We start from the raw sequence: 15,110 nt of genomic DNA, 5'->3' as shown, positions 1-15,110 counted from the left end.
AGCAATCTTGTCATCTTACTGGAGAGGGGGTTACTCCATCTTCTCCAGACAACTTTAAACAATACCACGGAGCTCACACACAGGGTGGGTCCTGAGCTACAGATTCAGCTGGAGGAAGTCCAGGAGCCTCAGCTCAGTTTACTCAACATTCTGCAGCCAGTCAAGTTGTTCTCCCCATCAACAAGGTCATCCAAGGTAAAAGTAGTTTGGCACACTCCTGCTTCTTGTGCTCCCGCTCCTAAGAGGGCTAAGAAGTATTACCTTGTTCCACCCAAAGAGGGAGAGTTTTTGTCCTCTGACCTACCACTTAACTCTGTGGTGGTGCAGGTTCCTATAGAGCAGTCCAAACAACAGCACCCAAAGGCTACTCCCTCTGATAATGGCCATTGTTATGAGGAGACACTTGTGGTTACAATCCCCAGATTTCCCTAGAGAGCTGCAGAGTACCATCCCAGATCTGTCCTCAGGAGCCACCACACAAGAGACAGAAGGTCTATAGACCCAAGAACCCAGCCTCTGCAACATCCACTGCCACATCATACTCTAACCACCAAGCGAAGAGCTTCTTTCGATGGGACTGTCGAGACCCAAGTCCCTTTTTTGACACCACTTCATTCCCCTCCTCTGGTATTTGGAGGCCACCTTTACCCAACTTGCCAAAAACTGGAGAGCCCTAACCTCAGACAAATTGGTATTAGAAACTATTTGTGGTGGCTATCTAATCGAGTTTCTGGTACCTCATACATACAAACCCCCTTCCCAGTTCCTGTTCAGGGAGCATTTTCATGAGAATATTCTATTCTAGAACTCCCTTCTCTTCAAGGGAGCCATAGAAAAGGTTCCAGCTCAACATCAAGGGAAGGGATTCTATTCCCCTTGCTTCTTGATCCCCAAGAAGAATTGGAGATGGAGGCTGATTCTCAATTGGAAGTAGTCTGAATGGGCTCATTTGAAAACTAAAATTACACACAATATCCTTGGCACCAATAATTCCCTCATTAGAAAAGGACACCTGTGTCATGGATCGCGGTAGGAAAGATGCATATTTTCACACAGACATCCATCTAGCCGATAGGAGGTTCCTCAGGCTCCTCTCCGATGCAGAGCACTACCAATTCAGAGTCCTCCTCTTTGGTCTAAGTACAGCTCCCAGGATCTTTACAAAGTTTTTTTCAGTAGTGGATGAGAAGAGAGGAATATAGAGTCTTGCCTTGCCTCGATGACTGGCTTCTGATGAGGAAAACCAGTGGCAACCAGTGTTATACTCAGCCTTCTGCCTTCTCTGGCTGTCTGTGTCAATCACAAAAAATCCACATTGACCCCCCACAAGATTCAGAAACTTTATGGGGTAACATTAGGCTCAACTACACCAAGAGCTTATCTGTCTCTCAAAGGGTTCAGGCTATGCACCATTCCATACATCAGGTCACTATCAGACCCAGGATTTCAGGCAGAACTTGCCTTTTCCTCCTTGGCCATGTGGTCTCATCCACACATGTTCACCAGGCTTCATCTTTGCTGCCTACAAGCATGACTTCTCTCATATACTCACCAGAGAAGGACAACATAAACGGCAAAGTGACACTTCCACCCAAAGTTTTAGACACTCTTGTCTAGTGGACAAAACCAGAGATAGTTCAGACGGGGACACTAACTCCCGATGCAACTATTGTTACTGACACCTCCTTCTTGGGCTGGGATGCTCACATGGGTGAGCATATGGCACAAGACATCTGGCCCCTACATGAGTCCAGAATGCATATCAATTTACTAGAACTCCAGGTGGTCTGTTGAGCCTGTGACATTTTTGTCCCACTCATCCGATCCCGATGTCCAAAGAAGGTCAGACAAGGTGACAATGGTATTTCATACAAACAAGCATGGAGGAATGAGATCTCTCCCATGGTGCATAGAGGCAATCACCCTCTGGAACTTGTGCATCAGCCATGGCATAATCGTATCAGCAACAAATTTACCAGGGGTGCAAAACTTCCTAGTGCAGTGGTTCTCAACCAGGGGTACATGTAGCCCTGGGGTACTCAGAGATCTTCCGGGGGTACTCAACTCATTTAGACAGTGTTTCTCAACCTGGGAGTTGCAGGGGGATCGAGGGATGGGTTTAGGGAGTGTCCAAATGCCAGCATTAAGGAGTGGCAAGCAGGGCAATTGCCCAGGGTAACACACCACAGGGAGCTCAGTGAGGCTAAGTTACATGCTTCAGCCCCGCTGCCTGGGTTTGGGCTTCAGACAAGGCTCATGAGTGAAAGACAGGCTCAAATATACTTGAGTCAGCAATTTCCCAGTAATAGTGGGCTGTGACACTTCTGTATTTTTATGTCTGATTTTGTAAGCAAATAGTTTTTAAGTGGGGTGAAACTTGGGGTATGCAAAACAAATTAGACTCCTGAAAGGGTACAGTATTCTGGAAAGGTTGAGAGCCACTGCCCTAGTGGACTGCCTGAGCAGACATATTTCTGCAAATCACAAATGGAAGTCATAATTCAGTTCTCAGTGATGTCTTGCCCAATGGGAAATGGCAGCCTGGGACCTTTTTGCCTCATGGGAGAACAGGAAACTTCCTTAGTACTATTCAGAGCAGCCCTGGGCAAGGGCTTGATGGGAGATACCCTCCGGTGTTATGGAAGAATCACCTGGTATATGCCTTCCTTCCCACCCCATTGGTATCACAAGTTCTACGCAAGATCTACCAAGACAAATCTTGAGTCCCTCTGATTGCACCCAACTGGCTGACACAGTTCTGGTTTACAGATCTGCTGAAGCCCTCAGTTCACCCACCCATGAACATCCCCACATTGCCGCATCTTCTAACACAGCACAAGGGCAGATTCACCGCCCCAATCTGGGACTGCTGCACCTCAGGGCCTGGTACTTGGATGGGCATCAGAAAGAGATCACTCATTCTAAAAGGGTGCAATCCATGCTTAACCAAGCTAGAAAAGACTCTACAAGATGCCGTTACTTAGCAAAATGGAAGTTTCTCTCCTCTTGGGCTCACCAGCGCAGCTTGTCTCCAGAATCTGCTGTTATCCCTGCTATCTTAGAGCATCTATTTACCCTTGAGTCTTTGGGTCTCATGCTCAGTTCCCTGCGAGTGCATTTAGCAGCGATCAGTTCTTATTGTATGCAATATTTACTCATCCTGTTTCAACTAGATTTCTGATGGGGATTCTCAGATCCTTGCCACCATTGGTGAAGTTCGTACCTCACCAATTTTATTGTCACTCACCAGTCCCCCTTTTGAGCCTCCAGCCACATGCATCTGTCTGTGAAGGGGTCATTTCTACTAGCCGTAACGTCAGCCAGAAGAGTCAGACTCACCATATGCTACCTTCTGTAAAGAAAAGGTCTCGTTATGACCACACCTTAGATTCGTTCCTAAATTAGTTTCTGAGTTTTATATAAGTCAGGTAATCCATTTACCAGGTTTTTTTTCCCCAAAACTGCATACCTCAGATGAAGAGAGATGGCTGCATTCCCTAGACATCTGAAGGGCTTTGACCTTTTATCTGCAAGTAACGTTAAGAGATACCCCTAAGCTATTTGTTTCCGTAGCAGAGGTCAAGGGGTCAAGCTGTATTGACGCAGAGATTTTCAGAATGGATCTTTGGTTGTATTACCCTTTGATGCTGTCACATTCCAGGGTACAATCCAGACCAGTGAGGGCTTGTCACCACTTGCCCTGCAGCTTTGGTGCCTCACAATGCTTTGCTGTTGTAGCTTCCAAGTGGGCCACTCACAAACAGGCAAACTGCATGCAGATCATGCCTTCAATGTCTGTGTATAGCTACAGTCCTGGCCCAGAAGCTCTGACCCCAGTGCCCTATCAACAACACATCAGCCACTCTCTGGCTTCCAGGAGCCTTGGTTACTACTGCAGGATGACCCCAACACACAGCCAGTCCCAACATTTCCCCAAAACATATGTTCTGTACTGTCCAGCCCTCTATTGGACAGTGCAGATATTAAAGTTCTGTTGCTCCTGTAAGGGGTCAATATACAACAGTTTGCTACTTTAATTGGAGTTACCTAAACAATTCAGTTTAGTCAAAACTAATCCAATGCTGCGTTTAAAGAATAAAACAAGTAAATCTAACTACAAAGAGAGAGATTTTAAGTGAGTACAAGTACAAGTCAGAAATGGTTACAAGAGAAATAAAGATAAAACACTTCGTAGTAACTAAAATATAACAAACCAGATTTGGTTCAAGGTAAAATCCTTATCACATACTCCCAGCAACAGGGTTGACCAAATTCTCAGATCAGAACCCCTCCCAAAGTCCAAAGGCTGGTTCATTTTAGGTGAAAGAGAGATAGGGAGAGAAAGAAAGAGAATTTCTGGGGTGTTTTTGTCTCTAGCTTTTATAGTCCAGTCACCCTTTGAAATGCATTTTCCTGAGGGTTACCCCTAGATAAATTTCCTTCCTGCCGAGAGTATGGAGACATGGATTCTTGTGGTGAAAGAAGTTCCACAGTGTTGCTTGCTAAAATGCAGGTCGATCTGTTGCTGCCCCACTTCGCTGCCATAGAATGGCCACTTGACCAGTGATTGCCAATCAGCTATGATGACATCTGGCTAGAGGCATTAGCTTGTCCTTTGTCTCTGAAAAACAGATTTACCCCCTCCCCAAACTTGTCTGATAAACACATCTCAGTCATAATTTTAGCTTGTGTTCATAAGTTCACATATAACATTGCTACACACATTTCACCATGATATTATTGACCACTGAGTTGTTAGTTTTCAAATGATACCTCACATGGCATATTTTATACAAAGATTATTACAGTCGTATGCAGGGTGTGAATAAAGGGATGCATTGAGTCACAGTTACCAACTAGCTCATATTCCCCCTCCAGAGGGGATGAAGGTTCATTTCACTAGAGAGTAAGCTACTTCGGCCTCATAACTGAGAGATGTACCTCTCCTAGAGATATATAGAGCAGCTATTTGGAACTCTCTTCATGCCTTTATGAGACATTAAGCTCTGATCCAGTTGTCAACTGTGGATACAGCTGTGGGGCCAGCAGTACTACATTTAGTTATCACTTCTGCATCCTTGCACCAACCTGCAGTCTGACTACTGTTTGTTAATCTCCCACGTGTGGAATACACATAGGGACAATCGCTTGAAGAAGAAATAGAGGTTACTTAGCCTGTAACTGGAGATTCTTCGAGATGTGTGCTCCCTAGCTATATTCCACTACCTGCCCTCTGTCCCCTCTGCTGCGGACTGTTTTAACTGAGGTAAGAATAGGAAACTGGAGCGGCATCAGCCCTCACTATCTTTTATGCCCTCAGTTCAGAGCACAAGGAGAGCAATGGCACACATAAAGGCCAAAGGACACTGCTTGCAAACAAAAAAATCTGGATGCAGGTACATGTATGTCCCACATGTGGAATATCCAGATAGGGACCACACCCCTCAAAGAACCTCCAGTTACAGGTAAGTAATATCCATTTATTATAGCATCAGGAATATCCAAATGAAAGAGGTGAGACTGTGTTGTCTTAAAATCCTTTAAGGCAACCCAATCCCTCACATAGCAGTGCCTGTCCCCCTCGAGCCGACTACAAGCAACATCCCCCAAAACATGTTTACTTTCATTTTGCATTCCCTCTGGGCTTTTTCAAACCATGCCTAGCAGTGACACAGCTAATAGGGTGGCGGCAGGGGGGACGACCCACAGTGGTACAAATAAATAGAATGTTGCCAATTCATAATTTTATCAGCAGACTTACAATAACTGATTTTTTTTAAGTCTCTAACCCTCATGGCTGACAAGAAAAGCTTGAAAACATGATTCCATTGTACTCTAAAGGCTCAAATCCCAGAAGGCAAAGAAAAAGATTGTCTAAAAATGTCACTGTTTTTAAGCCCATCTCATGATTTTTCGGTCCTTGGCTTTTTTAACATCTGGAATAGGCAATACCATAAATGGCAATTGTTTATAACCATGTTTTTTGTTTCTGTTAACATTTTACTATGGAAGGAAGTTACCTTGAGTTTATCATAATGAGAGGCAATAAGAGCATTCATTATTTAGTTGCTGAAAAAATAGAGAGTATTTAGCTTTGCGACACTGAAATAGTGACTCTAAATAGCATGTAGTTCTAAAGTAAACAAATGTAAATAAAGAGAGAACTAATGTGAAGAATATCAAGTACTTTTATTAGTAAACACACAAATTACTTGTGGATTTATAAACAAATCCCCCATAGAACTCCAAATATGATTCAAACAAGGGCCCAATTGTCAGTCTGAGCTAATATGACCTACTAGCGTAGTATTGCCCACCCCAAACACTTCAAAATCATGAGTTTGGATTAAAAATCACAAGATTTTAAAATATAGTAAATATTGGGTTCTTTTTATTTGCCTCTGATGATTGAGTCTTTTGGGTCACATTTTCTCTGTGAGCACAATGGCTAGAAACTTAATTTTTTTAAATGAAAACTGAGATTGTCATGTTATAATATGTCTCCAGGATGTCAGGGTTTTTAAAAAACCACCAAATATCACAAGACTCATGATAAAATAGCAAGAGTTGGCAACATGTCTAGCACTTCACTCCTGTCCCATCTGCTTCTGCATAATTTAAGCTTTCATTTTGTAAAAAAATAATTTTCCAGTCCTGATAATTGCCTCCTGACTGGCAACTGATGCAGTGCCATCTTAGGGAGTCCACAGAGAGACCAAAGCAATGGACTCCGTTTCCCCAGCCCGTGATGCAAGTTGCTTCCACTGCTTTCTATTTCTGCTTATGCCTAAACTATACTTTGTATATAACAAAACAGCCATTACACGTGTGAAGGTCTAGAGATGAGTTGGGTGAGGGCATGTGGCTGCCAGTGCCACCACTGGGCCAGGGAGCCGTTCCTGGCAATGAACCTGACGTGGGATGCTGAAGGGAAAGTCTCTTTCCCCATCTGTTCCTCTTGTAGCTCATTAGAAGTTACTTCCTGTTTATCAGCAACAACACAGCTCTTCAAATGTACAGCCTCAGTTCAGTTTCCCCACTCCAGTTACGTCTGTGGTCCCCTCTGCCCAGCTATACTTGACCCTTGAAGAGGAAAGACTCTGGAATGACACACAGTAGTGCAGTGTCCTGGCATTCATTGCCTTTGCTATCAGCTGCCTGGGTGCTGCTTTGCTGTGCCTTGATCTGCTGATTGACATTCAGCCCCGGCACAGAAAGTGAACAAAAAAGTTTTGAGACCCCAAAATACAATAAAAATAAAATTTAAAGTCTTAATGTCACAACTGAAAAATGAAAACTTGGGTGGCTGTGTAGATCACCTCCAATTAAGGTTGGATGCCAGCACTTTCTAATGAGAGCCTTCATCTGAGCCCCCACTCTTGCTGTGATCTACTGCTTGTACAGCTGCACCATGTAATGTGTTCGAAGGCAATAATTTTGCAGATGTTCATGGAATTAACTTACCATCCTCCTTCAAATCCCTCGTTAAAACCTCTCCTGTTCTGTGGGGCCCACAAAACCTTGAGAACAGTTAGGCTGTGTTCTCAGTGAACAGTAACCTATCATAAATATTGTCTCCTTGTACTCCCCCTTGTGTCTGCATCCACCCATTGTCTTTTGTCTTACATTTAAATGGTAAGCTCTGTGAGGCAGGAACCATCTTTTTGTTTTGTCTTTGTACAGCACCTAGCACAATGGGCTCCTGCTCTATGACTAGGTGTTATGGTAATACAAATAATAATAAAAATTAATAATTAATAGATACTATGATGTACACATCAAAAAACCAATAGCATTTTTGCAAAGAAGTTATTTGAGCAAGCAAATAAATAATGTTATTTGTCACATTACCTTCCTTTAGGACAGAAATAGAACCAGCCTCAAGGCCTTAAGAGGTTACTGTTAGACAGACAGCAAATTCGTTCAGAATGAAGTAACAAAATGAAAGATAATTTTTCTCTTTTCCTTTACAATAATTTCAGTCTGTTTAGCCTTAGTGTTGCAAACTGATTTGTTCCAGGATTTTAATTCTGCTTTCGTGAGCCTGTTGAAATGATTCATTTTCTCAGGTTAGAGCCCAAAAAAGTCAGGCATGTTAAATACGGATGAAGACCAGCTCTCACTATTTACCTGTCAATCTTCCCAACATTCCAACCCATTGTGGAAAGCGGAATCCCATTGTTTGTTCAAGCATGGAACTTTGTTCTGTAAAATGTTTCTTAAACCTGCTACTGATCGCACTATATAACCTACAAGCTGCTAGAGCTTTCCTAGAAATGAAGTAGGTTGTGTTTGAAATCTGGAAACTTCCAGTTGGTCAAAAGTAAATTGATGAGATCCTTGTGTTTATTTTATTAATTTCTTAGATGGTAGGACTGCCTTCCAACATTTTGCACAACCCTCGCAACCACTGCCTTCTGTTCCTGGACCTTGCATGAGAGTCATCCATCCTTCCCAGCAAGTAATCCATAACTATTCAAATCCTCATGCTCCTAAATGCAATGGAGAAAGAGTTCCACAAAGAGAATGCTCCTCTCCAGTATGCCCACGATTTCCGTAAGTATGCTTTGAGAATTGGGACACGAACTTTGAAAATTCTAGATCAGTTTTGTTGGAGTTTGGAACCGGTATTTGTAAAGCCTGTAATGTTAGTGTTTCTTGTTGGCATGTGTGTGGAAAGGTTATTGTTAAGTTTATTTGCTATCTGCCATGCAATGGGGCCTCGTACATAGCAGAATACAGACTCTCAGCATGGTACCAGAACTTTAAAGCCGGTTACCTGAAATATTATTCCAGTGTCTGCTACACTCTGAAGTGTGCACAAGTGTAAATACTTGAAGATTAAAAGGAAGAGGAGTTGGAAATATCTTAGTTGAAGCTTCAAAACTCTTTCCCTCCCCACCTTGTTTATGAAAAAGATCAATGAGGTTACATTCTTTAGCCTCCAGTTTTATGATATACCGGCCAGATCAGCCTTGATTTCCTCAGTGATTTGCAACAAATAAGTTCATCCTTATCTCTTCTGTAGCTCACAGGGTAAGAGAGAAAAACCTTGTTTAATTCTGATAGCTATCTAAATTAACACTTCCAGCATGTTTATCGACTTCTCATGACATAATAAAACATAGCACATCTAGCACTTTTCATCTGAGGATCTCCTAGAACTTTGCAAACATTTCATTCATTGGGCTTCACATCGTCATTATTATTTATTAGTAGTATTTTTATTGTTGTTATTATTACTACTACTACTACAGCACCTAGGGGCCCCATTGTCCTCTATAATGTGCTATCCTCACTCAAGAGAGAGGGAACACGAGATAGAATTTTTTTCAAACTTGATTGCCTAAAGTTACCTTCAGTGTGAGCTGCAGGCACTCAGCACCTTTGAAAATCAGGCCACCTTTAGTTAGGTGCTGAAGTATGAATTAAGGTGGGTTACCTTTAGGCATTCATTTATGAAAATATTTAGCTATGTTGCTTGCCTGTGGCAAGAAAATGAACTAGCAACAGAACTCTCGAGTCCTGGCTGGTGGCTACAGAGCATTCTCTGCCTCCAGAGAATTAAGAGCAATAATGAGCAAAGTGAGATGCAGTAGCAAATTAAGTTTGCATTAGAGATTTTCAACTTGTCAGTGGAAAGAATGGTGAATATCTAGTGTCTCTGAGAGAGTTTCAGTCAAGTTTTTAAAATGGGTGATAACTTTTGGCATTTATTCGTCAATTTGAAGTTCTGGAAAGTTTTTAAGCAGCTGTGGAAAATAGGCGTTTTTGTGACTGATTTTTTCTGGAGCATGTCTCATTTTCCTTTGTACCCTTTGTGCAATAAATCCAAAACATCTTTCGGCCACATTGCTGCTCCTTTGCACTGATTCCTAGAATACAAATTATACATTGACAGGGATTATCTATATAGAGTATCTTATAACTTTTTACCCATAAAAGAAAATGGGTGCCAGAGCAAACCCAGCAAGTTTTAATTTGATAACAAAAAATACATTGTTGTCATTCACATCCAGGGACAAGGGGGGGGGGGGGAAATGAGAGAGAGAGAGAGCGTGTTCTAAGGCTACAAAGCCCAGCCAAGAACACAGCTGGGGAAAAGCTGCTGAAAACTCTCTCCCTACTCCTCTTTTTTAAAAAAATAACTACTTAGAAGCATTATACAAGGTCACTGAAGGCCCAGAACGCAAGTCTCTAACATGGTAACCCTCAATCATATCCACTATAATTGGTTACATAACTTTTTTTTTTTCACAGTTTTTATTTTTGTTCTATAACCAAAATATTTCAGTTTGGAAATGCTGCCATGGTGTCTCATGGGAGTTGTAGTCTGGGTACCTCAGACTTTGATTCTCCTCTTTAGGCCTGCATCTCTGGTCAGACTCAATTTTTGCAATAAACTACATCAGGGTGGTAGACTTCCAGCCAGGAAGTATCAATGGAAACACATATCCAAACACACCCAAATAGATCTGAGGAAAAGCTGAGCCAGTGGTGACTCTTCAAAATCTCTCCTAAATTCAGATTTTCAGTCCTATGTTCTTATTTGGTAAATATTTGATAAGCCAAGTCTCTTTGTTGTTAAAACAAAGCATTTGTTTGTCTTTAAAAGAACTCAAATTTTATGTTTGTGTGTGTGTATATGTATATAAGAAATCACCATTTATTTTTTCTTCTAGAAACCAGCTACCCAATGGAGGGCTGCCACCCACGGCATGTGCCCAAGATGACGCTTATCGGTGTACTTCTGACTTCGTAGCTCAGGTTAACAATTTTCTGCCCCCAGCTGCTGTCCCAAGACCTTTTAGTAACCCTGCAGCCAGGGGAACTCTGAGAACAAGCAATTTGCCAGAAGAGTTGCGTAAGTTGTTAGCAATTTTCTTCTGTCAGGTTTTATTATTTCAAAAGCTGTCTGTGATCATCAGCCTGTCAGCTTTACATGCTTAGCAATAAAAAATGTAAACAACATAAGAACACAAAGACAACAAAGAAAGAAAACACTTAACATGAACTAGACTTTTTGCACTAAACGTCATCAGGTCCTGAATGTGTTTGTGTTTGGTGTAACAAATTATTCCCTTGGAACTCTAAACAGATTAACATAATTCTCATTAATTACTTGACATTATGTTTTTAGAAAATAAACAAACACTTCTTGGATTGTTTTCATGGACCAGCTGATTTCTTGCTAAAATAGATGTCCCTGTGAGGCAGGAGGCACTATAGTTCTTAATAATGAAATAATACCAATCAAAGAACAGAGACTTTTCTGTAGTGATGGTTGGATCAGTTAAGGAAAAGATGAGAACCACCTTCTCCTTCAGAATCTTCACCTGTTTCTACAAAGCAACCCTTATCATAATAATAATAATGTTGCTTAGTATTATATAGTGCTATTATCCACATTTTACAGATGGGGGACTGAGGCCTAAGACTGGCTGACTTTATCATGATAATCTCTTATAAGGCTTTTTTTTTTTTTTTTTTTTTTTTTTTTAATATTTTTGAGTTTTCCCAGTTTGTGTGTGTCTGGGGCTGGAACTGAAATCACCAAACACTTCCTAAAAGAATCATAGAGATTTTAAAAATCTACTCGGTTCTCTAATCCCTGACAGGTCAGCGCAGTAGATACAATTCAGAGCATTTCTAGAGAATCTGTTTCCTGCACATGAGCCACACAAATCCTTGAATCCTGTCTCAGGAGCCTATTTATCTCACAGTACTTAGGGCCAGATTATGGCTAAGCTCCTATGCAGGTATTTAAGGCTGAGAGGTTGGCACACTGGTATCCATACAGTGCTCTAGCAGAGCTATCTACCCCAAGCAGGTAGAAAGGCAGTCAGGCCATGGTCTCAGTCCCCACTCTGAATGAATTAATGCAGCCCACACAGGGGAGTGCACACTGCACTCTCTAAAGGAGTGGCACAGAAGGTGTATTGTGCCTCCCAGCACTCCTGCTGAAGTGGTAAACGCTACACCAACCCTGATCCAGGGCTATGAATAAAAAGAAGAATACCACCTTTTATAAATAGTGCTGTAATGGTCTTCCAATGTCTCTTTCAAGGAAAAGTTAGGATTTTAAATGGTTGGTGTCCTTTTAAACATTGACAGGTGATATATATTTCTGGAAAAATCCTTCCACTTCTCAACAGGAGCTTTACATTTTCCACCACTTTATATCTACCTTCAAAATCCCATATTACAGCCATTATGTCTGAGGGCTGAATTAGACTAACAACATCACTTTTGGATATGCTCTAGCTCAACCAGTAGTTATGGCCTTGATGCAGGAATTACTGGGTGAAATCCCATAGCCAGGGTTATTGCAGGAGGTTAGATTAGAGTATCATAATAGTCTCTTCTGGCCTCGAAATCTCTCTGACTCTTTAATTGGTCACAGTTGGTTAAATGTACAAGGCACAGCCCCCCTCACTGACTTCACAACTGAGCAAGTAAAGTTATGAAACTGTCTCCTTTTCTTTGAATCATCTGTTTTGACTCATCACTTATTTATATGAATGTCTCTCTTAGGTAAAGTTTTTATAACCTATTCGGTGGATGCAGCTATGGAGGTCATGAAATTTGTGAACTTTCTGCTTGTAAATGGATTTCAAACTGCAGTGAGTATTCCTTCTGGAAAGAATAATTTTCAGATAGAGGAGTAAAGAGAGAATTTTTTTTTAACAGAGAGGTGTATGTTTTTCTATGCATCACTAAATGTTGTAGATTCAGGGAATGGTAAAAGAGAAATGGGTTTTAGAGGAAAAGTTTAGATTAGATTATCCACATTTTCATTTGTTGACTTTTTAAAAGTGAATTTCATGCTTCTGAAAGGTGCTATATTGATAGTCCTTGAGACATTTTTTGATAACTAGGTACAGTGTGGACATCCATACGAGCTTTCACGTGCTGCTCCATCAATGTGCCTCTACCTTGATTAGGATTGACCACCTCTGGGCAGGAAAAATTAATTCGGTTTTCATGTTCATTCAGTCTAAACCACGGCCTCTTCGCAGAGACAGCTAATTTTGTAGGTGTTTTTTCAGATGTGGACATCTGTGCACTAGAAATCAGACAAAGGCCAAAACCCACCAGATATTTCACATAAGTTACCGAAACAACCATAAGATAGTGAGATCTTTTGGTCACTACATATCTAGGGAGGATTCAAGCCAATGACCTAGAGGTGTGAAAGGCTCTGTGTTCCACTGTCAATCTTACATGCCATCCAGGTTTTCATTTAACTGTTCGTGGGTTTTCTTTAACACAATTCTCACCTGTACAAGCATCATCCACAAAGGTTCCAGGACTCGATATCCATAGAAGCCAATTTTGACTCATTTTTTCTTATTTCAAGAGCATAAGTTGTCTGATTCTCCCACTTTCACTCTTTGGCCCCAATTCAGGAAAGCACTTAAGCACATGGCTAACTTTAAACGTAATAGGACTTAATGGAAGTTAAGCATGTGCTTATTTGCTTTCTTGAATCAAAGCCTTTTTCCAGAGGCTCAAGCGACACTTCTTTATAGTAGTTTGATTCTAAATATGACCAATTCATATGAAGTCCGTTGATATCACCTCTGGAGACAGAGTAACAAATGTAGGAAAATGGTATCAAAGCAGGTACCCAAATATGTTCTCTCATTATTTTTAAAGAAGAGAAAAACAGAGATTTGGGAGACAGGCACATGGCTCGTCTACCAAAACCTTGGAATTGTTAAAATGTGCTTCATTAGCCAGTGTCATAGACTGTCAATTTATGGAGCTCATGAACCTTGCAGAGAGCTGATGGAGGCTGATCGTATTCATTACAATGAAGCTTCCTGCCCTTTGGCACTCTTTGCAGCCTGGATTGCTGCTTCTAATAGCAATAGCCTTGCTGATCAGGGCAGTGAGGAGCCAAGCTCAGATATTAATCAGGGAATTTTGCAGGAAGAAAGCTGTGGATCTTTTCTGATAAATTGTCTTGGACATAAATGCATGTATCCTTTTGCAATGATGCCAACTTAGGGAAATAATGGCAAATTTTGTTTTGGGTTGGGGTGTGCTGTGGGTGAGAGAGTGTTGTGTGTTTGTTTGGTTTGAAGAGTTGGGGTGGGGGCAGTAAATGGGAGATTCAGAAGCCACAGAACTGGAGGAGGAACAGACCAGGCACTTCAGGAATATTCTCAAAACCATTATTTAAATTTTCAGCACCGACTAGCACTTTTGGATAGTGTCATCAATTTGTGTGGAGTTTCACTCTGGTTGGAACTATAACTATCTTTGATTGGGACTTTCTGAAAACATGTAATAAGTAGCTATGTTAAAGTTAAAAAAAGGCAATGATTTTGATACGTAAATGCTAATCTGTCTTTCGCCTAGAATAGTGAACACTTAAGACTCTGAATCTTTAAGTACACTATTTGACTTTAAAATTTGTTTGGTAAACTTTTTACAAATGTTCCAGGAAACTCTCCTGTCTCTGTCCCATCTTCACAACCCTCAGGACCTGCAGCTAAACAGTGGGGAAGTAATAATTTCAAACTCTCCTTCTCTTACAGATTGATATATTTGAGGACACAGTACGAGGCATTGACATCATTAAGTGGATGGAACGCTACCTAGGTGATGTACGTAAAGACAATCTAATTTTGTCTGGATATTTTCCCACAGAGATGGCACAAGGAAAATTCTTAAGTTTGATACTAGTAGTGAGGGACCAGAACCAAAATGTGAGGTGCACACATCTACACTGAACATACAGCACTGAGAATGAGTTTAAACAGTGGAGTGAACATGAGTAAATTTGTTTCTTTTTCCTCAGTTCTCCTTGCCCCCACCACCCTCCATCAAGTTTTTCATCCATTTCTCCCTCTCTGCACATCACAAGTTTTCTCCTTGTCTACCCCCTCAGGCCTAGCATGACATTCTCCCTCCCCACCAGGCTGATTGATTTGATCTCCCTATCTGCCTGCCTGCTGCCAGTGGTCTAACCTTCCTTCCCCAAGACCCTTTCCAGTTTTCCTGCTCCAGGCTCCTGAGCATACACTCCCTGCCTGTGCTCTCACTGTCCCCAACCTGGGGGTATTTGGTGCAACATCGCTTCTACAAAAGAATGTGAAATA

The 15,110-nt window shown here is 41.4% G+C and overlaps 1 protein-coding gene across 5 annotated transcripts in view; it reads left to right on the top strand.

Moving 5' to 3' along the window:
* Positions 1–15,110, top strand: part of TRAF3IP2 (TRAF3 interacting protein 2) — a 47,793-nt gene that overhangs the window by 16,587 nt on the left and 16,096 nt on the right. For all 5 annotated transcript variants that reach the window (XM_007057415.4, XM_027819858.3, XM_027819859.3 and 2 more), the window contains 4 exons: positions 8,367–8,556; positions 10,683–10,864; positions 12,535–12,623; positions 14,547–14,615. In XM_007057415.4, coding sequence (XP_007057477.2) covers positions 8,367–8,556; positions 10,683–10,864; positions 12,535–12,623; positions 14,547–14,615 — 530 coding nt within the window. The remainder of the gene's footprint in view (positions 1–8,366; positions 8,557–10,682; positions 10,865–12,534; positions 12,624–14,546; positions 14,616–15,110) is intronic.

Source organism: Chelonia mydas, chromosome 3, assembly GCF_015237465.2.
Source record: "Chelonia mydas isolate rCheMyd1 chromosome 3, rCheMyd1.pri.v2, whole genome shotgun sequence".
In the NCBI taxonomy this organism is placed as follows: Eukaryota; Metazoa; Chordata; order Testudines; family Cheloniidae; genus Chelonia; species Chelonia mydas.
This window is presented reverse-complemented; position numbering and strand designations above follow the sequence as displayed.